The sequence below is a fragment of the Rattus rattus genome, chromosome 1, assembly GCF_011064425.1.
Source record: "Rattus rattus isolate New Zealand chromosome 1, Rrattus_CSIRO_v1, whole genome shotgun sequence".
NCBI lineage: Eukaryota > Metazoa > Chordata > Mammalia > Rodentia > Muridae > Rattus > Rattus rattus.
The window spans coordinates 262,511,686-262,537,675 of NC_046154.1; the positions used below are offsets into that span (position 1 = coordinate 262,511,686).

General features: G+C 51.8%; 1 protein-coding gene across 3 annotated transcripts; it reads left to right on the forward strand.

Annotated features, from left to right (window-relative positions):
• On the forward strand, positions 1–20,963 carry Pou6f1 (POU class 6 homeobox 1). Of its 3 annotated transcripts, none has more exons than XM_032885211.1 (11): positions 1–140; positions 5,689–5,781; positions 7,964–8,159; positions 11,137–11,258; positions 12,168–12,393; positions 12,921–13,174; positions 14,731–14,859; positions 15,436–15,639; positions 17,809–17,950; positions 18,989–19,157; positions 19,856–20,963. In XM_032885211.1, exons 2-11 carry the CDS (start codon positions 5,734–5,736, stop codon positions 20,199–20,201), a joined length of 1,836 nt encoding a protein of 611 aa, XP_032741102.1. In that variant the 5' UTR covers positions 1–140; positions 5,689–5,733; the 3' UTR covers positions 20,202–20,963. The 3 variants fall into 3 exon arrangements, with proteins under 3 accessions (XP_032741102.1, XP_032741110.1, XP_032741116.1); XM_032885219.1 differs by having other exon boundaries at positions 12,924–13,174; XM_032885225.1 differs by having other exon boundaries at positions 2–140; positions 11,142–11,258; positions 12,265–12,393.
• Positions 20,964–25,990: the final 5,027 nt, after the last annotated feature.

Consider the following 25,990-nt stretch of genomic DNA (forward strand, 5'->3'; position numbering starts at 1 on the left):
AGGCCAGGGCCGAGCCGCTCCGGCTTCTTTGTCTGCGGGCGGCCGCCCGGGCCGCGGCCCCCTGGCATGGGCCGGGGGATGAGTGTCTAGTCGGTGGCCGCTGGGCAGCCGGGGAGCGGGAGGCTGGGCTTCGGGCTCCGGTGAGTAGCGGGGTCCGGGGCGGGGAGGGCTTTGCACGGAGGGGGAGGGGGCCGGGCAGGGGAGGTTTCGAATTTGGTTAATATGCAATGCCCGTAATTAGCATAATTTATATATTTATGATAAAGAGAGAAAAAGGCGCGGGGCCGGGGCGGCGGGCTGCGGCCCGGGAGGCTGGAGCTCTGGAGTCCACGGCCGCGCTCTGTCCACCTGGGGCGACAGACCCCGGGCCGCGCCCTGGTTCCCTGTCCCCGCGGACACTCGTGGAGGGGCGGCCGCCGGGTGGACGCCCTGCCCTGGAGAGGGGCGGGATGTAGGGGAGAGGTGCGCAGAGCCCTGGATCCTGGGACGCTTGGGTTCCCTGGCGACCTGTCACCACTACTCCGGAGAAAGGGCTGGTGGGACTCTGGGGCAGGGACCTCGCTGTTGCTGGAAGGATGGGGGAATGGTGGGAGGGTCACCGTCGATCGGAGCGTGAGCACTTCATAAATATTTAATGACAGTATTAGTATTAATAATGTCATAAAACGGGCCCACTATCTCCTCCCGGGACATCTGCACCTGGCAAGGCTGAGGGATCTGCAGAGTGGCTCTTAAGCCACTTCAGCGCCAAGATCACCTCCTCGGCTCGGATGGGAAGCCCAAAACCTTTACCGAGTAGTCACAGCGCCTGGGAGCTTCACTAGGCCAAAGACAGGAAGCTCCTAGCAGACATAGAGAAACTGTAGCCTGTTTGCTCTTTCGAATTCCTTGCTCACAAAATAGGAGGTTGGTTCCCGGTTCCATGCATATATGCGGTCACTTTGGCAATCTACAGCAGCCACCCCTGCAAACGAGCATGCTGGGTGCACATTCCATTTTGATTGAAGTTTGTGCTCGGGATGATATTTCTGTGACTCGGGACCTCTTTGCGTATATAAAGCACAATCACGTTCATTCCTTCTTTGGTTCTTAAAAAAAACAAACAAGCAAACAAACAAACAAACAAAAAAACCCCACAGCGAGTGCTGGGCTCAGACAAAGCCCCACCTGTCCTGGAATGAGCAAGCTGATCACAAACACAAAACAAATCAGGTAATGCCAAGGTGGGGGGGGCACGCTGGTTTTCTCTCTTCCTCCTAGAGGCAACTCAGAAAAGTAAGGCTGCCGTGCAGAGCTGTAACCCCAGCAACCGGGGATGAAGCAGCAGGAGAATCAAAGATTAAAGCCACACAGTGAGATCCTGCCTTAAAAACTAAAGACAAACAAAACAAAACAAAACCCCAAGCCAAGCACCAACTTCAATAAATGTAAGACAAAAAGGGGTACTGGCTTGACGGCTCAGCAGGTAAAGGCATTCGATGCCAAGCCTGCCACTCTAAGTGTGGTCCTTGAACCTTGCATGGAGAAGTAGAGAACTAACTCTTGTAAGTTGTCTGGTCTCCACACACAAGCTGTGTGAGTGCACCATGGCACAGATGCATACACGCACTTAAGTAAAACATGTCAGGAGGGAGGAAGAGGAGGAGGAGAATGCAGGAGGAAGAGAAGAAGGGGGGAGGAGGAGTTAGAGAAGGGGGAAGGAGGAAGGGATGAAGAGGAGGGAGGGAGGAGGAGGAGGAGGAGGAGGAGGAGGAAGAAGAAGAAGAAGAAGAAGAAGAAGAAGAAGAAGAAGAAGAAGAAGAAGAAGAAGAAGAAGAAAGAAGAAGAAGAAGCATCAACATCAAAGGGAAGAAAGAAGGCCAGGCAGTGGTTGTGCACACACTAGGGAGGCAGAGGCAGGTGGATCTCTGAGTTCGAGGACAGCCTGGTCTACACAGATAATCCCTGCCTCAAAAAAACCAAAGAAGGGGTTGGGGATTTAGCTCAGCGGTAGAGCACTTGCCTAGCAAGCGCAAGGCCCTGGGTTCGGTCCCCAGCTCCGGAAAAAAAAAAAAAAAAAAAAAAAAAAAAAAAACCAAAGAAAAAGAAAAAAAAAAAAAAGAAAAATAGAAAGGATGAAAAAATCTGGAGCCAGAGCTCAGAATAGAGAGCGTTGGGGTTGGGGATTTAGCTCAGTGGTAGAGCGCTTGCCTAGGAAGCGCAAGGCCCTGGGTTCCGTCCCCAGCTCCGAAAAAAAAAAAAAAAAAGAAAAGAAAAGAAAAAAAAAAAGAGAGCGTTATATCTCTCTGTTCATCAATTAAATCTACACACACACACACACACACACACACACACACACACACACCCTGCTCTAAGGATGGGAAGGACAAGATACATATGACGAATTAGAAGAAAGCGATGCTATTTGTGGTACCCAACAGTACATCACTTGCCTAGCATGCACAAAGGCGAATTCAAACCCCAGAAGTGAATATTTAAAAAATAATAAAAGAAAAGAAAGAAATATGTCTTTTAAGGGTTTTCTGCTTCAAGAAGAAAAGAAAAAAATTCTGTTTAAAAAAAAAAAAAAAAGGCTAGGCGGTGATGGTGGAGATCTTTCATCCCAGCACTGGAGAGGCAGAGGGAGGTAGATCTCTGGGAGTTCAAGGTCAGCCCGGTCTACTTAGTGAGTTCCAGGACAGCTGAGGCTATGCAGAGAGACCCTGTCTCTGAGAGGGGAGGGGGAAGAAGAAGAAACTGGTATAAACTCATATTCCTCTTGAAGACTTATTTTGACATTATAACATTAGTACTCGGGCAGTGACTCCATGAGAGAACACATGCTTCCATACACAGGGCCATAAATAAACAAGTAAATAAATTATAATAGTAATCTTTTACATTTCATAATATGTTATGATTTAAAACATCTTCTATGGTGCTTTATTTCAGTTAAAATATAGCCAATAGGACTGGGGGCTTAACTCTGTTGGGATAGTACCTGCCCATTCATTCCCAGGGCTCCATCAGCTAAGTGTGCACCTGTAACCTCAGCCCTTGGGACTGGGAGGTAGGAGGACAAGAGGTTTGAAGCCATTTTCAGCTGCATGGGGAGTTCCAGGCCAGCCTGGAATACATTGCAACCTTGTCTCAACAAACAAATCAACCAAAACAACAATAGTAACACTTGCACATGTTTGCCTGTTAGGCGCTATTGAAAATGCTTGACCCTTGATGTCAATGGTTCTCAACCCCTTTGAACAGCGGTCAAGTTTTCCGCAGCTGGCGTAGGTCAGATATTTACATCGCTATTCCTAAATTAGAGTTAGGAAGTAGCAAAATTAGAGTTAGGAAGTTGCGATGAAATAATTTTATGTTTGAGAGTCACCACAACATGAAGAAGTGTGTTAAAGGGTTGCAGCATCGGAAGGATTGAGAACTTTTGTCTTACATAAATATTACCAACTCAAATCTGGACATAGTGGCACAGGAGTATAGCAATCACATGACTAAACCTAGTTACAAGGAGAAACCCTGTCCAGAAAAATGTTACAGTGGGGACTGGGGATTTGGCCCAATCCTTGAGAGCAAGTTCTGTTCCCAGCGCCACACGGCCCCTCCCACCCGCCTGTAAACTCCAAGGCAGGGAAATCCACAAAGCAGGTGAGGGTGACCCCAGGCTGGAAAGGGGAGTGCCAGCAATTTCTACTGTGGATGTAAAATTCCCTTTTAGGGCATTGAAAATGCTCTTGAACCAGAAGTGCTGGTGGCCATGCAACATTGTAAATGTATAAAATTCCTCTGAAATGCACACTTTAATTAAAATGATTCAAGTGGTAGTGCCTGCCTTCAATCATAGCACTCTAGAGGCAGAGGCAGGTGGCCGTCTGAAGTTCTAGGCTATCCTGGTCTACAAACTGAGCTCCAGTCTGGCTAATACTAACTAGTGAGACCCTCTCTTTCTCTCTCCTCTCAAAAGAGAAAAAAAAAAAAAGTTAAAGTGGATGTCAGTGATGAGCGCTGGCTACCACACTCTAAGCCTTGAGTTTCTATCCCCAGCATCACAAAAAGAGAGAGGAGCAATTCAATAAAATGGTTAAACTGGTGAGTTCTCTATCGTGTGAATTTATATTTGTTGCAGCTGTTATATCAAAATACCATAAATTGGGTATCTGAGTTCAGCTCAAGACGCTGCAAGCGAGGCAGTCCTGGGTCAAGTTGACCTGGCAGCATCTGTTTCCTCTGAAAGAAATGCTGTCTTGTTATGGAGACTGCCCCAGATTACTGTAACCCTCTGGGAGAGGGAATCTCAGGGCTGGGATTCTAACTAGGAACAGAGAGGGGCACAAGCTTCAGACCACAGCAGAATCCCGCCTCTATTTAAAGGGGTTGTGGGGCTGGGGATAGAGCTCCGTATGCTCGTGAGCTTTGGATTCAGTTCCCATAATGCCCAAAACAAAAAAATCTTACAGGAGAAAAAAAAAGAAAAAAAAGTAAGTTAGGGGCATGGGTCACTATCTTGGGTTTCCTTGACTATGACATCGTAGCAATAAGTCCCACTCCCCTGAGTAGGGCTGAGTAATAAGTCAGTATCACATAAAACACTCATCCAGTACTGAATGTCAATTAGTGTCCTCCAACACAAATGTCTAACCAGTTGGCCTTTCCCCCCTTTTTCTATTCCTTCCTTCCTTCCTCCCTCCCTCCCTCTCTCCCTCTTTTCCTTCCTTCCTTCCTTCCTCCCTCCTTCCTTCCTTCCTTCCTTCTTTCCTTCCTTCCTCCCTTCCTTTTTTTTTTTTTTTTTTTTTGGTTCTTTTTTTGGAGCTGGGGACCGAACCCAGGGGCCTTGCGCTTGCTAGGCAAGCGCTCTACCACTGAGCTAAATCCCCAACCCCCCTTTTTTTTAACAGCTCCAGCCAGATAGTCTGTCTTCACATGGGGTTCCCTGGCTCTTGCTTGCTGCACCCAGCAAGGCCATCCACCGCTGGGAACATACCCCTTCCTGGGTACAGGCCAACGTGGTCCTTGAACCACTGCTGCAGAGCTGGTTTTGTGGAGCCCACCACAAGATCAGAGGGTCCGGGGGATGTTGGGAGAAGCAGTCTAGGAAGCAGGATCTTTAAGAATAGCTCCTGTGTTTGAGCTCACCCGGTGTAATTCTGCCTCTGCTGCTCTTCAGGAAGCCTCCCTAGGGAAACACTGATCCCCACACCCCTCTCACCTTTGCCTGGGGTTCTGGGTCTATTAGTTTCACCTTGGGTTTTCCTGGGTTGCTGTCACCCTTGGATAGGGAGTGGGAGTGGAGGAATTCCCCAGGGATGGATACCTGGTCCTCTCTTTCCCTTGCCATCCAAAACATGAGTAAAGTGTTCTCTTGGGATGTGAAGAGTCTTCCTCCTGTCTACCACCACCCCTCCCCGGAAAGGCAGGGTTTCTATGTGTAGCCCTGACTGTCTAGAACTTGCTCTGTAGACCAGGCTGGCCTTGGATTTACAGAGACCCGCCCTCCTCTGCCTCCTGAGTACCAGGATTAAGGGTTTGCACCACCACTGCCCAGCTAGAGTGGGAGGGAGTCTTTAACGTTCTTAGACTCTTCCTTCCCCTTCCCTGGCCTCTCTGCCCTCCTGACCTTCTGTTTCTGACTTCTCCAGATAGTCCGACATCACATCGTCGTGTCCCACCAGCCTGTACTTTTCTACTCCTACCCAGGATGCACTAGGTGTGGGCTGGAGCCCGCCCCACCCTGCGGTGACCATGGATGCTGGAGCTGGATCTGACTCATCTCTGACTGTCAACGAGCAGGTATCTTTCGGGGTGAGAAGCGGGGCTGCGAGGGTCCTGACTCAGGGGTGGTGTGGCCAAGGGAGACAGACATAATGAGGATCTCATTTGTCTCTTATTAAAGTTTATGGTCGCTCCAGTCCACCTGTCCAGAGCGAGTGTCAGCTAGGGTCTCTGGGGTTGAGTTTGGGATTTTAAGTAGTAACAGGGTTTGAGTCCTATGTCCTCTTCTGGCCTCTGAGGTCACTATATGCACGTGGTGTATGTACAGACATACATGCATGCAGGAAAAACACCCATACACATAAAGTCAAAAGTGAGATCTGAAAAAGACTATTAAAACACACAAATACTGCTAAGAGTTTGAACATGTGGTTTAGATTTTTTTTTATGTTTCTATGTATTTTCTATGTTTTCTGAAACGAATGTTTGTTCCTTAAAAGAAGAAAACAGACCAGCATCCTCGAAATGCAATCAGCATGAAGTCCTTCACAGATCTGTCAAAGGACATGCTTTGGAACTCGTTCCTTCTTCTGGACGATTCTCCCCAATGCCTTTCTAGTAGAATCTGTGGCTGCAGCCAGTTCTCAGGGAACACTGTGGGAGTGGCTCCAGGCACAGCTCATGGGCAAGGAAGGCTGACATACAGCTTTTTCCCCTGTGGAATTCACCTGGGATTCCTAAGGGCCAGGATGGCCCATTTAAGCAACGGCATGAAGAAGACCTTAGTGCAGGTGTTTGAGCAGGCCTCATGGAGGGCACCGTGGCCTCTTGAGAATGCCTGTGATAGACAGCTCACAGGGTCAGGGCGAGGCAGGAGAAACTACGTTTCAGTAATTGACTTCTTGACCCTTTTTTGGGGGAAATTAGCTTGCGGGGAAATTCTGGTATCCTGAGTTTAAAAGTTACTCAAGGGCTGGAGAGACGGCTCAGTGGGTAAAACCATTTAGGGCATGAGACAACCAGAGCCTCAGATCCTCAGAGCCTGCATAAAACGCCGGATGTGGTCTTGTGTGTCTGTAATCTCGGCCTTCCTGCCATGAGCTGAGAGAACATCTGGAAGCTGAAGGGAGTGCAGAGCCTGGCAGGAGGGAGAGAGACCCTGCCTCAGCAAAGTGGAAGAAGAGAAAGAACGAGCTCCTGACAGTTGCCTTTGAATCCACATAAGCACTGAGGCACACATGTATGCGTGTGTGTACCCGCACACTCACACACACACACACACTCACACACTGGCACACGCGTGCACACACACATTCAGTCACACACACACAGGCACACACGTGCACATACACACTCAATCACACACACAGGCACACGTGTGCACACACACACACAGGCACACTCGTGCACACACACACTCAATCACACACACACTCAGTCACACACACACTGGCACACTCGTGCAAACACACACTCAGTCACACACACAGGCACACATGTGCACACACACACAGTCACACTGTGCACACACACATAATCACACACACACACACACACACACACTGCACACACACACACTCAATCACACAGGCACACACACACACAGGCACACGTGTGCACACACACATTCAGTCACACACACACCGGCACACACGTGCACACACACACTCAATCACACACACACTCAGTCACACACTCAGTCACACACACTGTCACATGCGTGCACACACACACACTCAGTCACACACACAGGCACACATGTGCACACACACACACACACACTGTCACACGCATGCACACACACACTACTAAGAAAAATACAATCTCAAGGTACTCGACACTACAGAGCACCACCTCCCACACTCTCCCTCTGGTGAGCCTCCAGGTGATCTTAGGGACATTAGGACAGATCTCTGCAGGGTCCCCATCTTCTTATGGGTAGTACCAAAATCTCAGCCGCTGAGAGAGAGGATGCTCTCACAAGCTTGCTGGACGAACCTTTTCCTACCTCCTGAGCTAAGTATGACAAACAAACAAACACGTCCTGGTGGGTTGGCTCTGTGCAGCTTTTCTCTCTGCCTCTGGGCTACTTCTCACAGCTCCTTGCTGGACATCAGGGATGGTAGCCCAGGTTCTAGTAGTCTCACACATACCCCATTCTCTGGATAGAAGCTTTGCTCTCCGAGTCCTCCACCCTTCTCCTAGTCATTCCCAGAGCTGTGTACCCTTTCCTCTCACTGTTCCCATCCTCTGTTTGCAGGTCATCGTGATGTCAGGCCACGAGACCATCCGCGTGTTGGAAGTTGGAGTGGATGCCCAGCTCCAGGCTGAGGAGGAGAGCAAAGGACTGGAGAGTGTGGCAGCTGATGGCTCCCAGAGTGGGGGCCCTGCTGAAGCCAGGGGCCCTGCTGGGGAAGCCGGGTCATGTGACCCAGACCATTCTGCAGAAGCAACAGGTATTAGGTTATTCTTTAATCTGCTACTGGGCCCAGGTGGCATTGGGGTCTTATCCTTCTGCCCACTTGGCCTCTGGCCACCGGTTTCCAGGGATACCCTGCCCTCACATTGTATCTGGGATTGTGTTTCCTTGCGGTCTCACCCAGGTACAAGTTCAGCCTAGAGAGGATCTTAGATCCACACCAGACTGAACCCTCCCCCCCCTTTTCATCAAGCCTCTGGCTACTTGGCTGTCTGTTTCCTTTTGTCTTTTAAACCCACCAAGTTTAACTGTGGTTGCTTGCATGAGCGCGAGTGAAGGATTAGTTTCTCGGAGGTGGACAACTTACCAGGGGCTATCCCGCCGGAGAAAGTGACTTCTCAGTACCTAACGGGCCATAATTCCTTAGTGAGGGGCGAGGCACCACAAACCCCTTGTCCTTGCATGATGTAATGGCGACAAGCCTCATCTTGTGGAGAGCCTGTGCAGGTAACAACAGCTTCGTTAGTCCCTAAGTGCAACAGCTGTGTCCCGTCCAGAAAATACCTTTTCACAGCCCTGCCCCCTTTTACATTCTTCCAGCTTCCTCTTTTGATACATTCCCTAAGCCTTCTAGGAGTGATATGGATATGCCTCTTTTGAGATACTCTCTAAACCTTCAAGGAGCAATAAGGATGTGTCAGTCAGAGCTGACCTCTCCACAGTCACTCACTCTCCACACTTTTGACTGTTGTGAGTCTCTGAATTAGCCACCACCCCCTGTCAAAAGACGTGCTGGAGAATGAGGTCACTCATGTCATGACCAACAGTTGGTCCTTCTGTTTCTTGTCCTTCTCTAGACTGGACATCACATGCAGGCACACATACGTAATAAATCAACCCATGGAAAGAAGCCCAGGAGAGGCTCACCATCTAGAGAAGCGGGACACTTGTTTTAAAGTCCTCCTGTCAAACTAGGACCATAGCCGCAGTGTGTCACATCTCGCTAGTCCTAGAATATAGGAGGCCCAGGCAAGAGAATAGAGAACTCAAAATGAATTCAAGACCAGCTTGGGCTACATACTACCTAAAAAAACAAAAGCGCGCTTGGTGGCACGCTGGGATTGACAGGGCGCACCTGTAAGCCCACTGCCGGACTTCACGAGGCACTATCTTCAAAACCCGAAACAAGGCGAAGTAGGAGACACACGGGGTCCTACAGACCGCTTTATAGAAGGCAACACCCCAGAAGCACCAGCAGGACACTTGTTTCCTACAATACCCCTGAGTTAGATTAGCTGGCTTTTGTTTTGAGATGAGGACAAAAGGGGGTCTCCTTCTGTAGCCCAGGATGGTTTTGAACTTAGCCTAGCCTTGACTGGTTGCAAGATATTTGATCACACTATGAGATTGTATTGTCTGGAAAAACTGTGGTGTGGCTCAACCATAGCACACATTTAATCGAGGAGCTTTCTGTTTATTGTAAACAGAATTAAATAAACTCCACCATAGGTCATGAGGCTGAGCAGGCAACCAGTTGACAGGGAGTAAACAGGAAAAAACGAAAGCCATAGAGAGTGAGAGGAAGTCAGGAGGATGGATGCAGAGACACAGGAAGCAGAAAGGGGGACATTCAGTCCGAGAGTTCATGAGCTGGTGAGGAGGGAGAACTTCCTTTTCCCTTTGGGATGTCAGCAGTGGAGGAAGGTCAGCGGGTGCTTTCTCTGCCTCTCTAAGCGGGCAGGCTTTTACCAGAGCATCTGGGCCCTGAGTTTCCATTTGTAAAATCGAAGGACTGAGATTGTGTTTAAGAACAACATTGAGGGGCTAGAGAGATGGCTCAATGATTAAGAGCACTGATTCCTCTTCCAGAGGTCCTGAGTTCAATCCCCAGCAACCACATGGTGGCTCACAACCATCTGTAATGGGATACAATGCTCTGTTCTGGTGTGTCAGTGACAGGATGTTCATATACATTAAATAAATAAATCTTAAAAAAAAAAATCAACATTGAATCCTCAGCAGCCCTCTTGCCTCAGCCCTGCCCAGTGCTCCAGGGGCAGGGACTACGGGTGCCGGCCACACACCTGTCCAAGGGCATGGATTACAGGTGTGGGCCACACACCTGTCCAAAGGCAGCGACTACAGGTGCAGGCCAAATACCTGTCCAAGGGCAGGAATTACAGGTGCAGGCCACACACCTGTCCAAGGGCAGGGATTACAGGTGCTGGACACCTGTCCAAGGACAGGGATTACAGGTGTGGGACACCTGTTCAAGGGCAGGGATTACAGGTTCCGGACACCTGTCCAAGGGTGTGTCTACCATCATGCTGTACCTCCAACCTTAGATTCCTGTTATTGTCTGGTTTATAAAATTATAGGTTCTGTCTTGCTGTTCTGTGGCCATGATGTGGTTTCCTGGCAGGGCACCCCAATTTCTGGATTGGCCAAGCAAGAGGAGGTGAAAGGTTGCCGTTCATGGACCTTTCTTTTGGAAGCTCACAGAAACTGCCCACCTTGACTTCAGGCTTCTCAGCATAGCAGAAGAAGCCGAGTGGCCTGTGCAGCTATTGTGACTCTACACTGGGACAGTGACGTGCCCAGTTTTCAGGGGGTTTGCACTTGCAGGACCTGCCCCTTCCCCAAGCTTCTAAAACGATGGCTTGAATGTGGGACTAAGTCCAACTTCTCCTCTCTGACATACATTTGCTGCAGGCTCTGTGACCGCTATGCTACAGACCACAGTGTCCTACAGAGCAGTGATGGGCTGGGAGCCAGCTTTGCAGAGACCTACATTTCTTTCCACTCGAGGTGGGAAGAGGGCACCTACCTTGTAGGTCTGGCCCAGGGCTACCCAGCTTCCTAGTCATTACTAGCAACACGTGGGAAGTTGCCCATGGATCAGGGAAGGTTACCAGCTCATCCGTCCTAGGCTACATGCAGAAGGACAAGATGGCCACCCCTCCACTCTCAACAGACTCACTCTTGTTCTCCTTTCTCCTCCATCCCGTGTGAAGTGAAGTCACTGCCCGGAATCCCTCCGAGTCCTGCCCCAGCCATCGCCACCCTCAGCCAAGCCCCAAGCCAGCCTCAGGCATCACAGACCCTGACACCGCTGGCCGTTCAAGCTGCCCCCCAGGTAAGGACCACACCAGGGAGCAGGACAGAGGGCAGTGGGCAGGAGCAAGCACGGAGGAGGGGCATGAGGCATGGGGTCGGGGACCGCATGAGGCTGTGGCTTGAGGGAGGGCCCGTCCTACTAGGTACCTCTAGGTTACCCCTGCCCCAGACCAGGCCCATCAGAAAAGAGGGTGTGCATTCGCTGGACAGTTTCCTTGGGTCCTGACAGGACTGGCGTGAACTCTTTCCTGAGAGAATTTGTGCCTATCCCATGATGAGATGAGTGAGAGCGCCCTTGTCGGTCCCTCCTGCACACGAGTTAATGAACGGATGGCCCGACTTCAGTTAAATTATAAAACTGCCCAGCCACTTAAGAGCTGCCTGTAGAATCCCGCAGGCCAGCAGAGCCTGCTTGACCTCTGGTCCATGCACTGACCTCTTCTGGTCAAGGGCGCCCTCTACCAGAGCTTCTTAGAGGCCTCTGTGGACCCTTGACCAGAAAACAGCAGACATACCAAATGGTCAGCTCTGATAGCACACGTTCAAGTGACATTAAACAGACTGAGGAGGTTGTACATATATAAATACACACACATACACACACACACACATATGTATACATACATATCATATACGTATATCCAGTGCCTGGGACCATGCTCTGTCCTGGAGGCAGGCCTGGGTGTTTTCCTGGACAGGTTCTCTGCACGTGGTGTAGAGTGATCCGGGCACCCACAGGGTTAGTTAGGCCTTCCGCTGGGCCGCTTTGCTCACCTCCGGCCTTTGCCCCGGTGCCCTCAGATGCTTGCTTGTGCTTAGCTGGGTCCGAGAGACCCCTTGTTTGCGCTGTCTGTGGATGTTGATTTTTTTTTTTTATTGTTATTATTTTTCTTTTCTTTTCTTTTTGAAATCTCGTTTGCTCTTGCAGGTCTTGACTCAGGAAAGCTTAGCCACAGTTCTGACAGGAGTTATGGTGCCAGCAGGGGCTGTTACTCAACCTCTTCTTATCCCCATCGGTATTACAGGTCAAGTGGCTGGGCAGCAGGGGCTGGCCGTGTGGACCATCCCTACAGCAACTGTGGCTGCCCTCCCAGGACTGACTGCGGCCTCTCCCCCGGGGGGAGCTTTCAAGCCACCTTTAGCTGGTCTCCAAGGTAACGGCAACTCTCCCCAGGACTGCACCAGGCCCCCACCACCCTATGCCGCAGCCCCTCAGCGGGTATTTACCGTGCTGGACTCAGAACACGCGCGCGCGCGGCCCACCTGGGGGCAACAGCCCTGGATTCTGGATCCAGTGTCATAGGCACCCAGCCACAGAGCTGCTGCACTGGCTCGGGACTCTAGGCCAGGATACCAGGCTGGCCAGCAGGCCTGCCTTCCTTCAGTCAGCTATCTGAGACTGTTCCCCCCACCCCCAAAAGCACCTACCCCATGACCAGCAAGAAAGACTGCAAGAAGATTCAACCTCTGGCTCTCGAACCTACACGTCTACTGACCCGAGGGAGGGGGGCAGTGAGAGATGTTGCATGTACCAAGCCCTTCAAGAACCAAGGGAATTGCAGCTGCCCCATGCCCGCTGGCCCCAGTGGGGGCATTTTCATGCCAGATCCTTTGGGACTGGAACTGTGCCTCATCGTGGCTAGGCGCTTGAGCACCTCTGTCTCTCTGCCTTGCTCCGTAGCAGCTGCCGTGCTGAACACCGCCCTCCCGACACCTGTACAAGCTGCCCCACCAGTCCAGGCCTCCTCGCCCGCCCAGCCCCGGCCACCAGCTCAGCCCCAGACGCTGTTCCAGACCCAGCCGCTGCTACAGACCACGCCGGCCATACTCCCACAGCCTACTGCTGCCACCGTTGCCGCCCCCACCCCCAAGCCAGTGGATGCTGCCCCACAGATCACCGTCCAGCCTGCAGGCTTCGCTTTTAGCCCAGGGATCGTAAGCTGCTGCCCTCACCCGGGACTGACGAGGGATGGACCAAAGCTTGGGCCAAGGGTGGAACGTCCCCCACAGTGGAGGATCAGCTCCTTGAACACAGCCCTTCCAGACACATCAGCAAAGATGGGCTCCCATTGAGGTCTTCTCCTTATGCCTGTCAGTCTGTCCTACCCAGACTAAAGCAAGCGACAGCTGGGGAAATGCTCCAAGCCAGAACCAATGGACTAACCTTGGGGGTGGGGTACACAGGGGCTGCAGACTAGAACTGCCTGAGGTTCACAGCTTCATGCTGGCGTCTGTCCAGCGTGGCTCCTGGCATGGGAGTAGAGAATTCAGGCATGACAAGGAAGGAGCACATTTGTCCCTCTAGTCTGGCCATCTACCCTCTCGGATCTAGTCGGAAAGATTAGTAGGAGTCGCTGCTCTGCAGCAGTGCTCCCCTTCCCTGTGACTGTGCTCCCCTTCCCCAAGACTGTGCTCCCCTCCCCTGCAACTGTGCTCCCCTTCCCTGTGACTATGCTCTTCCTCCCCTGTGACTATGCTCTTCCTCCCCTGTGACTGTGCTCCCCTTCCCTGTGACTATGCTCTTCCTCCCCTGTGACTATGCTCTTCCTCCCCTGTGACTGTGCTGCCCTTTTCCGATGACTGTGCTCCCCTTCCCTGTGACTATGCTCTTCCTCCCCTGTGACTGTGCTCCCCTTCCCTGTGACTGTGCTCCCCTTCCCTGTGACTCTGCTCCCCTTCCCTGTGACTGTGCTCCCCTTCCCCAAGACTGTGCTCCCCTCCCCTATGACTTTGCTATGCTCCCCTCCTCCCCTGTGACTGTGCTCCCCTTCCCTGTGACTGTGCTCCCCTTCCCTGTGACTCTGCTCCCCTCCCCTGCTGTGTTCCCCTTCCCTGTGACTGTGCTCCCCTCCCCTGTGACTGTGCTCCCCTCCCCTGTGACTGTGCTCTCCTCCCCTGTGACTGTGCTCTCCTCCCCTGTGACTGTGCTCTCCTCCCCTGTGACTGTGCTCCCCTTCCCTGTGACTGTGCTCTCCTCCCCTGTGACTGTGCTCTCCTCCCCTGTGACTGTGCTCTCCTCCCCTGTGACTGTGCTCTCCTCCCCTGTGACTGTGCTCTCCTCCCCTGTGACTGTGCTCCCCTTCCCCAAGACTGTGCTCCCCTCCCCTGTGACTATGCTCTTCCTCCCCTGTGACTATGCTCTTCCTCCCCTGTGACTCTGCCCCCTTCCCTGTGACTCTGCTCCCTTCCCCAAACTGTGCTCCCCTTCCCCAACTGTGCTCCCCTTCCCTGAGACTCTGCTCCCTTCCCCTGTGACTGTGCTCTCCCTCCCCTGACTCTGCTCTCCCTCCCCAGAACTCTGCTCTCCTCCCCCTGACTGTGCTCCCCTTCCCATGACTATGCCCCCTGTACTTGTCTCCCTAGTCTTGAGTGCCAGCCAGTGGACTAGAGCCTGCAGCCCAAAGTTACCACTCAATACCCTCAGCCCTCTTCCCTCTCTGTGCCCTTTCTTGCCTCTCGGTCTCTGAGCAAGGCTCTTCCTCCACCCACAGATCAGTGCCGCGTCCCTTGGGGGACAGACGCAGATCCTGGGCTCCCTCACTACTGCTCCAGTTATTACCAACACCATTCCCAGCATGCCCGGGATCAGCAGTCCGATCCTCACCAATGCTCAGGGACAGGCAAGTGGTCAAGTATGGGACTGAGAGCTGGGGTTGCGGGGCAGCGGGCAGCGAGGAAGGGCATCAGGCTGCTGTTTCTGGTGGTGGCTCCCCACTGATGTGACGTACAGGTTGGGGAAGAGCTACCCCTCTATCCTGGCTCTGCTAATTCTAATGGGGGGATTTGATTCACAGAGCGCCCGCGTGTGGGCAGGCACCCTCTCATGTACTAACTCACTTTGTTTTGAGGACAAATCTACCAGGGGATCCTTTGTTTTATGGGACAGACGTGTGGAATTCAGAAAATAAACCACATAGCTAAAATGTGGCAGAGCAGCAAAGAGCTGACACACACACACACACACACACACACACACACACACACACACACACACACACACACACACACACAAAAGCCTTTGCCTGCTCCACCACTGCTCAGGGACAAAGTAAAGAAAGGAACCCCTGGGGTGTGCGTCCTTTACTCTACTGTGGAAGCAGAAGCCAGAGCAGTTTCTCCTAGTCAGCATGGGGGTTTGGAATGGTGATCCTGGGTGCTCCCTTCAGACTCGGGGCCCATGCCTTATTTTCTCCCAGGTTATTGGAGCACTTCCGTGGGTAGTGAACTCAGCCAGTGTGGCCACACCAGCACCAGCACAGAGCCTGCAGGTCCAAGCCGTGACTCCCCAGCTCTTGTTGAATGCCCAGGGCCAGGTGATCGCAACACTAGCCAGCAGCCCCCTGCCTCAACCTGTGGCTGTCCGGAAGCCAAGCACACCGGAGTCCCCTGCAAAGAGTGAGGTACCAGCACTTGGGGCGTGGGTGGGCACGGGAAGGAGATCCTGTCTGTCGTCGCTACTTCCCTCCGAAATTTCTAGGAGACCAAGACGCTTCTCAAAAGTGAGAAGTGCTCCCCACGTCCTCAAAGAAGGCTCATACGAGGGCACACCTGCCCTGCCCAGGGAAGCAGCACCCATTCTCAGCCCACCACACACCACACACTGGGCGGGCACTGGGGCTTTGGCTCTTCCGCAGTTTCTGTTCTAGAAGAGAACGGGTGCCGGTTATATTCCTCGGGCTAAGGGTACAAAGAGGACTGGGATTTGTTTACTAGCCTTAGGTGGGAAGCTACTTAGGTAGCAGCTCAGTGTTGCAGACGACCACAAGTCAGCGTCTGGAAGACGACAGAGGAGGCATGCATAAGGGGCTGTGGTACCCAACACAGGACGCTGTGACGGACCGGAGGTCAGGATAGCTTCACAGGGAGAGGATGAGCGTGGATGTAATGCGTGTTGTCTCTGGGAACTGGGGCAAGCAGGGCATCGCCAGAGCATGGCTCTCCGACTCGTGGGTAGCGTCAGAGTGTCCTGCAGGGCTGGGATTCTCCAATAGCTCTAAGCGAGACCCAAGGATGTGCTGAGCTCCCGGGTGACGTTTAGGCCCGAGATTGTCTAATACGTTGCTTCCGCGACGCTTGTAATTAAGCCCTCAACCTCATCTTTAAGACAGAGGTCATAGAAATTCCTACTAAGTTAGTGCATGTCTGTAATCTCAACCTGGGCTGTATAGGGAGTTTGATTCCAGCCTGGGTTATGGGATCCTGTCCAAAACAACAACAAAAAAAACCCCTAATTTAGAAGTTTATGAATGTTACACCACGGAGCTGACACGTGGGCATACAGTTACTTGTGACAGTAGTTCTGACTGTTTTGGGGAGCTGTTGCTGGGGTTTCGGTGGCTGGTAGGTGTGTATCTTGGAAACCACTGACTGGGTGGGATCAAGGATTGGCTGCTGTGAGGCATGGACTCTTGTATCCAGTTAAATCGGCAGCTTAAGCTTTCCCCTTTTCCCTCTGTTGTCTAGGGTCTTGTACATGCCTAGGGTAGCATCCGTGTGCGTTCCCTCAGCCTTGGAAGTTCTAGGGAAAGACTAGGGCCAGTGGCCTGGGGAGTAAGGGGCAGGTTTGAGAGCTGGCAGGAGGCAGAATCCAGGAAACTGAAAAATCCAGGAAAAACCTGCATTTTCTAAAAAGCTTATGGGTGGTTTGTTGTGGTTGTTGTTGTTTTGTTTTGTTTCATTTTATTTGGTTTTGTGACAGGGTTTCTCTGTGTAGCTCTCTGGCTGTCCTGGGACTTGCTATGTGTAGAGCAGGCTGGCCTAGAATTCACAGAAATCTGACTGCCTCTGCCTCCCGAGTGCTGGGATTAAAGGTATGGTATCACACTCAGGTGTTTTGGTATTTTTGTTTTAAAGTCATACTAATAATGCTAATTTCAGATGTGTGTAGCTTTTCCTGACCGTAAATAAGATGTATAACTTTAGTGAGCATTGTGTTATGGGTCGTATAGAAAGCAAAAATTGGGCTGGGTAGATGGGTTGGTGGTGCAGGTGCTTGTGTGTATGTGAGGACTGGAGTTCAGGTCCCCAGCACCCAGGTCAATGTTTTGTGCATGTGGTAGCCCATCTGTAATTCCAGCACTTGGAAGGCAGAGGCACAGGATCCCAGAAACAGGCTACTAGCCAAACCACATCAGTGAGCTCCGGGCTCGGCTGAGAGACTCCGCTTTGGTGAATACCATGGAAACCTTTCTATGTCAGGCTCAGGGCTCCACCCTCGTGCATGTGTGTATTCACACATACGTGTGCATGTGTGCACACACAGCACAGACATGTGAGAGAAAAAACAAGAATCATGACAGGTGTGGTGACACACACCTGCAATCCCAACATTTGGGAGGTGCAGGCAGGAGGATTACAAATTCAAGGTGAGCCTCAGACACAGAGAGATCAAAGCCCGTTCATTGTGGATGTCCCAGACGGCTTACAGTGTTGCTTTGTGGTGACCCACAGGTGGGAGAGCCTGGGTAGGTAAGAACTCCATGTCCATTTCGGCCCTGGTGCCACTTCACCCGGGGAGTCTGACCCCCTGAGTTAGGCAGGGGTAATGGGGCTTGTGTCTTTCCTCATAGGTGCAGCCCATCCAGCCGACACAAGCCGTGCCCCCACCTGCTGTAATCCTCACCAGCCCAGCTCCAGCACTCAAGCCATCAGCCTCAGCTCCCATCCCAATCACCTGCTCAGAGACCCCTACAGTCAGTCAGTTGGTATCAAGTAAGTGATTAAGAAGAGGAACGTGGGGGTTGGGGATTTAACTCAGTGGTAGAGCACTTGCCTAGCAAGTGCAAGGCCCTGGGTTCAGTCCCCAGCTCCGGAAAAAAAAAAAAAAAAAAAAAAAAAAAAAAAAAAAAAGAAGAGGAATGTAGGGGCTGGAGAGATGGCTCAGTGGTTAAGAACACTGACTGCCCTTCCAGAGGTCCTGAGTTCAAATCCCAGCAACCACACGATGGCTCACAACCGTGTGTAATGAGACCTGATGCCCTCTTCTGGTGTGTCTGAAGACAGCTACAGTGCACATATATAACAAATAAATCTAAGGAAGAGGAATGTGAATCTGGGGTGCCTGATGCCTATGTAGTTCCAGTTACTCAGGAGGCTGAGACAAGAGGAGTCTTTGAGTCCTGGAGTTGCAGGACGCTTAGTGAGGCTTTGCCTCAAACATATCCGTAGATTTCTGGTGTCCAAAAGGAAAAGGTAGAGGCACAAAGTGGAAAGAGAACTTTATGTTTTCTTTCACATTTATTTATTTGTTTGGGAGCTAGGGCTGGGGCATGAGTATCTACAGTGTATGTGTGGGTCCCCGGGGATTGAACTCAGGTCCTCAGGCTCAGTGGCAAGCGTCTTTACCCATGGTTCTCTACCAATATGTGACGTTTGTATCTTCTTTCCCGTTGAGTTGGTGGTGGACGCAGTGTGGAGGTGGAGGCTGCTTAGTTGTCCATTCCGTTACACCGTGCCACTGGCTGGCTCCGTGTGGCCTCTCACCTAGTTCTGAGGAATATGGAGGGCAGACGGACGTGTCTGGCTGGCACCAGACCGGAGCAAGGAGCCTGGGAAAGCCTCAGCAGTTAAACCTAAGGGAATTTGAAAACAGATCTCTTCAGTGGGTCATTCCAGGGCCCGTTCCTTCAAGTCCTGCTTGTCCAGGGGGCATGGTGACATGGCTCTTTTGATAAGTGTCCTAGTCCCCTTTGCTGTACCAGTACACCCTCATTTTCATGCACGTCCCGTTTGTCCCTCCCTCTGGCCTAGAACCGCACACTCCGAGTCTGGATGAGGACGGGATCAACTTAGAAGAGATCCGGGAGTTTGCCAAGAATTTTAAGATCCGGAGGCTCTCCCTGGGTCTGACACAGACCCAGGTGGGCCAGGCTCTGACCGCAACAGAGGGGCCAGCCTACAGCCAATCAGCCATCTGCAGGTAAGCGTGGTTATCCCAGGATAAAGCCAAGGCCTGCTTCATACCGTCGATGGCTCTTGTGGGAACCCAGGCATCAGCTCTTCCTGTGTTCCCCACCTTTTCTTGCTGATTCCTTCCACATAAGGAAGATTCCCCAGGGAGGGCACAGACACTTGGAGTAGCCAAAGACCGACCCAGGCTTTCTGAAGTTTAGACCCCAATCCCGAGTACTTAGATGTTCTTCTGAGAAAGCCCAAGACCTGAGCCCATTGAAGAATCTTAGCAGGAGAGGGAATTGCTCATTAAACTGGTCTATTTTGGCCCTCAGCTAGTCAGTACCCCAATGTGCTCCTAGCTGCCTTGCCTCCCATGCCTGCCAGGTCAGCTCAGCCTGAAGGAGCAGCAGGTCTTTTTCTTGTTGCTGCCGTGGGAGCACAGAGAGAGGAGAGTGATCCTCATCTCTGAGGGGCCTCTAAGGACTTCCAGTCATTTGAGGGTGACCATTCCTATCAATTAGCACACACTTATTGTTTCCCTGCATAGCGGGGGCTGTGGCATAGTCTCTTTGTCGAGGCCTGGGATATATAAAGTCCGAGGAATCTAGGCTTTGAGAGGCCAAGAGGGGACACACAGGAGGAGGAGAGCTACCCCGTGAGCACTGCTTTTCCCTCGTGGGAGAAGTATTGAAGAGACAGCTACGTATCTCTGCCCGTCTCCAGGTTCGAGAAGTTAGACATCACACCCAAGAGTGCCCAGAAGCTGAAGCCGGTTTTGGAAAAGTGGTTGAACGAGGCGGAGCTCCGGAACCAGGAAGGCCAGCAGAATCTGATGGAGTTTGTGGGCGGCGAGCCCTCCAAGAAACGCAAGCGGCGTACTTCCTTCACACCACAGGCCATAGAGGCTCTCAATGCCTACTTTGAGAAAAACCCCCTGCCCACCGGCCAGGAGATCACCGAGATCGCTAAGGAGCTCAACTATGACCGCGAGGTGGTGAGGGTCTGGTTCTGTAATCGACGCCAGACACTCAAGAACACCAGCAAGCTGAATGTCTTTCAGATCCCCTAGGGCTCGAGGTCAGCGTGTTCCTTGTGCTCATCCCTCAGCAGCCAGCTGAAGTCACCGAGTGGCAGCACTGTGGGCAGCTGTGCTCGCCCTCGGTCATGAGACTCCACCTGTGCATGTGTGTCAATGCCTGCCTCTTCTGCCCACCTATGTCACACCCTGGGGAGGCCCGAGGGGCTGCATGAGAGCCCTAGGCTCTGGGCTGGGCACGTGGAAGGAGGGGGTTGGTGGGGTCCTTAGAAAAGCACTTTGCCGAGGTGGTTTCTGAAGGGTGAATTCTGGTTGAGAACCAGGAAGGCTCTGTCTTTGGGGCAGGGCCGTAGCAACTCTTGGGGACAACTGTGTAGTGGCTCTTGGTTTTGGTGACGTCCTCTCCCCCTTCCCCTCACTCCCCTGTGGCTGTGCCGGTGTGACAACACACCGGGTGGAACTGCAGCCTCACACTGCCTCCCTTCCTCTGTATATGGGCACACTGAACCCCCTGAAAGGACTGAGGAATCCAGAGAATCGTGGTGTGCTGCTCAGACCCACTGTCTGCCTTGATCTCGAGGGATGAAGGTTCCCAAAGTGAAGCCGGGGGGTCGGAAACCCTAGGTTAGGAGCTGTGAGGCCTCTCCCTGGGTCCCACTGGTGGTGATATTATGCTAAGTCGAGTCGAACCAAGTTGGAAGGGAGCTAGAGTGAACTCTCCAGCCCTGGAGAGTGTTAGGTCTGCGGCAGGTCTGGAATTTATAAAGTAAATAAGGCCACCCACCCAGATCTTCATCTAATTTTCGTTCGAAGCTGTCTTCCGACACAGGGGTATGCGAAAGGGCTTGGGAAATTTCCGCTGCCAACTAACGCATGCAGCGGCAGAGGATATAGATTCTGACTTTCTCCCTCTCTTGTGCCCTGACCCATCTCAGTCCACTACTGAGACGTCTTCAGAGGAGCAAACTGAGCGATAAACCAGACGGTGAGGAGCTGGCGTAGGGAGGAAGACAGTATCCAGATGGATGATGGTCCGGGAGGTCTCTTGTTGAGGCTGACTTAACTCTAGTTTTGTTTGCAACTTGGAGTCTTGGAGGTCTCCAAAGACCTCACTTTGTCCAGTTGTAGACCAAGTCTGTGTGTGAGCAACGCCCTACCCCTCCAACTCCCCACTCCCGTGCTCCTCTGAGCCAACAGTGCCCAGGTCAGGGCTTCCCTCACTCAGTAGGTGATGGCAATCGGGGGACTGGCAACACATGGAAACCAGCTTCCAGCCACAGAGAGGCTAGCCAGACGTTTTACTTCAGTGCATTGCCCGGGGAATGTAGCTCAGTGGGAGGGAACTTAGCAAGTACAAGGCTCTAGAGTCAGTCTGTAACACCGAGGGGAAAGGGATTCCCCCAGTATTCGATTTCAAGAAGTCGGGAAAGAGCTAAGACGTTCGCTCAGATAACCCCCCAACAAGCTGCAGGTGTCGACTATCTTGCACTACTGGGGTTGGTTTGTTGGGTTTTTGTTTTGTTTTGCCTGAGATAGGATCACACTTAGCCCAGGCTAACCTCGAACTTGTAGTTGAAGATGACCTGATCCTCCTGTCTCCACCTCCCAAGCGCTGGGATTGCAGTCACGTTCTGCTGTGCCTGGCTCTTCTCACCCCATAGCCTTACGGAGCCCGCTCTCTGGCTGACGTCGACATCACATGATCTACCCTGAGGAAACGACTCTCAAACAAGGACACCATGCAGTCTCCGCTGGTCCCGGTGCAGAGACACTAGGGCCCGGCTTCCTCTAGTGTACTCTGCTCTCTTTCCTGATGACTGTTACTCCCTCTTGGGTCCTGCAGGGCGAGTGTGGAGAACCTCTTGGTAGCTCTGACACGGAGAGGAGGGCAGTTGTGTGCTGATTCACCTGATTCACACACACACACACACACACACACACACACACACACACACACACACACACACACACACACACACACACACACACACACTGCTGCACTCGGACCAAGGAAACCTGCTGAAGTCTGTCAGGAATAAGGAGACAAGTACGCAGCTTCCCTGACCCTGCCTCCCAGGAAGGAATACGTTCCCAGAGCAATGCTAGGTCATGTGATTACCAACCAGCCTCCATGAGATGGGAAGTCAGCTTAGAGTCCCGAAACTTAGCAAGGTGATGCCCTCGAGAAAATCAAATGCAGCGTTTCTTGCTCAAAACCCGCACTCAGGAGGTTAGACACAGTGCAGCCATGCTGTGGACGCCGGAGAGGGTACCATCTGTTCTGTGCGTGGGGGTGGGGGTGGGGAATCGCGAACCACTGGTCTAAATTAAGCCTGGCCATGCGGCGTTCTCAAACCATCCTTCATCTAAATCTGTCTTCCCAAGGCTGGGCTAGAATGAACCATTTTCTCCTGTGTTGGAAAGACGCACCGGTCTTTCAGGAGAACAGTAGCAGAGCCCACATGTTTACCAGCTGGACTACTCAAGTAAGGGGTGCAAGTGTATAAAGCGTGCCCAAAGTGGGGTCCGCTTTGGCCTTTGAACCCTGTCCCTGCTCCCCAACCTAAGCCACTGATCTACATACAGTCTTTGTTATTTTGGGTAGCATTAGACTCTAAAAATGTTAGCAGTTTTATTTTGAAAGCACCTTCTCAGACTTAAGCTCGCGCTCCATGGCTCTCTCGCCCTGGAAAGGGGAGAGTGGGAGGAAGTGGTTCAACTGTATGGTTGGTTTGTTTTAAGCAATGGGAAACCAAACTCTCTGTGGCCCCGCTGAGTCAGCTGCGCCCTTCGATCCTGCACTATGGCACTTCACTCAAGCAAAGTCCACAGAAGAAACTGGTCACATGAACCGTGAACGCACGTGAGTTTGGCATGAGAACACCTGATGTGTCTGTGTTCTTGGAAATCCAGTCAACTTCCTATACCCAGGACTCCTTTCCCGCCTGGTGGGCCGCCTCCCACAGTCTCCCGGCACCGGGGCACCGCCCACGAAAGCTGGGGAGGAGGATGGGGGAGTACTGCCGTAGCGTGTGAATAAACAGTATTTTTTCTTTCGTATTTCTCTGGCTATTTTGTTGCTTCCAAATAAGAGAGAGCCAGTGTCAGAGGCCAAGGATGCGTCATGGCTGCCTTTGCTGTTGGCTTGCCTAGCGACTACAGCTCAGCGCCTGGATTACCTAACTCCAGAAGATCCCTCTTGATCCCCTCAGCCCCGACTCTCCTACGGGGCTGAAGTGTGAAGGGTTAAGGGGCCATGCCCTTTTCTGCAGAATAAACTGCCTTTCTGGTACTTAGGGTCCCAGAATCTCCCGCAGAGCCTACATTTGAGCCCCTCTTTTCTGCAGCAGATTATGTCGTTGTCAGAGGGTACTTCCTGTTTATAGATAGGCTGTAACAAAATTCCTCATCTTAAGAAGCTTTCAATAAGAGAACGTTCCTGCTGGTAGTTTTGGAGCCTCTGGAGTTACCTGGGGGAGCCCTGTGAGGGCTTCTTCCTGAAAGATGGACACACGCTCCCTCGGGGATCTCTTTAAAGGGCTCTCTACCCTCATGACCTATTCATAGCATTAATAGCTTGATTCATACAGCTCTTTATTAAAATGTGGCCGCCTGCTGAGTGGGGCTTTGCACTCTTTCCCCAGCCTGCAACTATTTGGGACAGACCTACCTGTGAGTTTAAAGCTAGGAGATTACAGTTGCTAGGAGGAGGTCCCTCTACCTGTCCCCCTCCTGGGAGGGGTGGGTATCCATGCTGTCTTCCCTCCCTCCAAGTGCTCCCAGTTCTCAGCCAGCCTGGTGTGAATGTGTCTGAACCGTGTGAGCCGAACTGGCAAGAATAAGATAGCTCATCCACTCCGGGTGGGTTCTAGATCATTCTAGACCCACTTCTGTGACCAAGCCCAAGGGGTTAATGGATGTCCAAGATTCTGCCCAGTGGGGCACAAGGTAATTGTCAGATGGGAAAGTAAACAGGCTTTCTCCGTTTGCCTTCAAGGAAATACTGAGAGCAGGGCTGGAGGCTTCTGGGGAGAGCAGGCACAGGGCTCTACTTAGCTCTGCAGCTTTGGGCTGTGAACGAGGGAATAAAGGGAGTCTGCCCTGAGGCAGACAGCTTGCACCAGCAGAGTCCTGGGAGTTCTGCCTCAGACCAGCTGAGAGTGGTTTTTGGCAGTTGGCCTGAAAGGTTTTAGACTTTAGAGGAAAGGGGGGTAGGTTTGTGGAAGGCTGCAGGTCATTGGCCAATGGATGGTTTGGAAGGGGAATTTTTTTTTCTTTTTTCTTTTTTTCGGAGCTGGGGACCGAACCCAGGGTCTTGCTCTTGCTAGGCAAGCGCTCTACCACTGAGCTAAATCCCCAACCCCGCCCCCCCTTTTTTTTTAATGTGCTGGCAATGTGGCTGGTTTGGGGACTAGAGAAGAGGGGAGAAGGAACTTGCAGGGCAGTGAGATTTTCTGAATCTTTCAGCTACCAGGCCCTTAGAGAAGCTCACTAGGCCAGAAAGGCTGCTTCTGGGGGCTGTGGGAGACTGGGGCTAAGAGTGAATGAAGGCTAAGCTGTTGGTCCTCACAAAGCCTCCTGGGTTTTCTGTTTGTACCTGGAGGAAAATGCTAGGGGTTCACAGAAGAATCCAGAAATGTTGATTGGCCAGAATCCTTGAGTCAGAAGGGAAACCTGGAGGACAGAAAGGTTGTGCTCCATGAGGCCCAAGTCCTCAGCACTGCCCTCCTCAGCACTGTGCTCCTCAGCACTGCCCTCCTCGGCACTGTGCTCCTCAGCAGTAGCTCATCCAAATGGAGCACAGCCTACCCTGAGACACAGGCCGCCTCAGCCTGACAGACTCCACTCCCTCTCCCTTCCCACTAAAACTAAGAGTGACATTGGAGTTCCAGGATTGGAAACAGGGGTCCCAGGGGCTGCAACACCCCAGAAATTCAGCAACAGCTACCTTCAGGCCAAATTTCTGTACTCTCATTAATTCCGCCTATGAAAGCAGGGCTCCTGTCAAACATAATAAAGACGGCTAACAAAGGTCCGAATGCCTTTTTCTGTGGTGACGTCGGCAATGATTCCGAGCCTCACAGGCGAGTCTCTACCTCAAACCTCTTCCTGCAAAGGAAACTTACCATGAGTGGCCTGTTTCCCTAGGTTATGTTCTGAACTGTCTGAAATGAAAGTGTCGAGGTCTATCCAGGAGTGTCCGTTAAGCACAAGAAGCTCACGAGAAACTCGAGAGAGCCCACCTAGGTTCAAATCTTGATTCTGCCACTCGGGAACCAGGTGACTTTGAACACAGTCGTTTCCCCCAACATGAATATGGTAACAGTTCTTACTTTGCAGAATTATTTGGAGAATCAGAGGAGGCAATAAATACTGCCAAACTGGAATAAAACACACCAAACAATGGTGGGGGAAACTCGGCTGTGATCTGAGGAAAGGTTACCACCTTTCCATAGAACCTTTCCAAGTACCTGGCTTGTCTACACCTTGAGGCAAATCAGTCACCTCAGAGACAGTGCTGAGGAGCACCTGGGGCAGTGCTGAGGAGCACCCCAGGCAGTGCTGAGGAGTACCTGGGGCAATGCTGAGGAACACCTGGGGCAGTGCTGAGGAGCACCTGGGGCAGTGCTGAGGAACACCTGGGGCAGTGCTGAGGAGGACCTCTTGCCTTTCAGTTTATTTTACGATACATGAATAGGAGTGCCTTTGTAAAATATTAATTGTGCTTCAAAATTTAAATTGAGGCTCAGACAATTCTTGAAAATGTTTATCTTTGGAGAGATGATGGCTCAGTGGTTAAGAGCACTAAACATTTTCAGTAG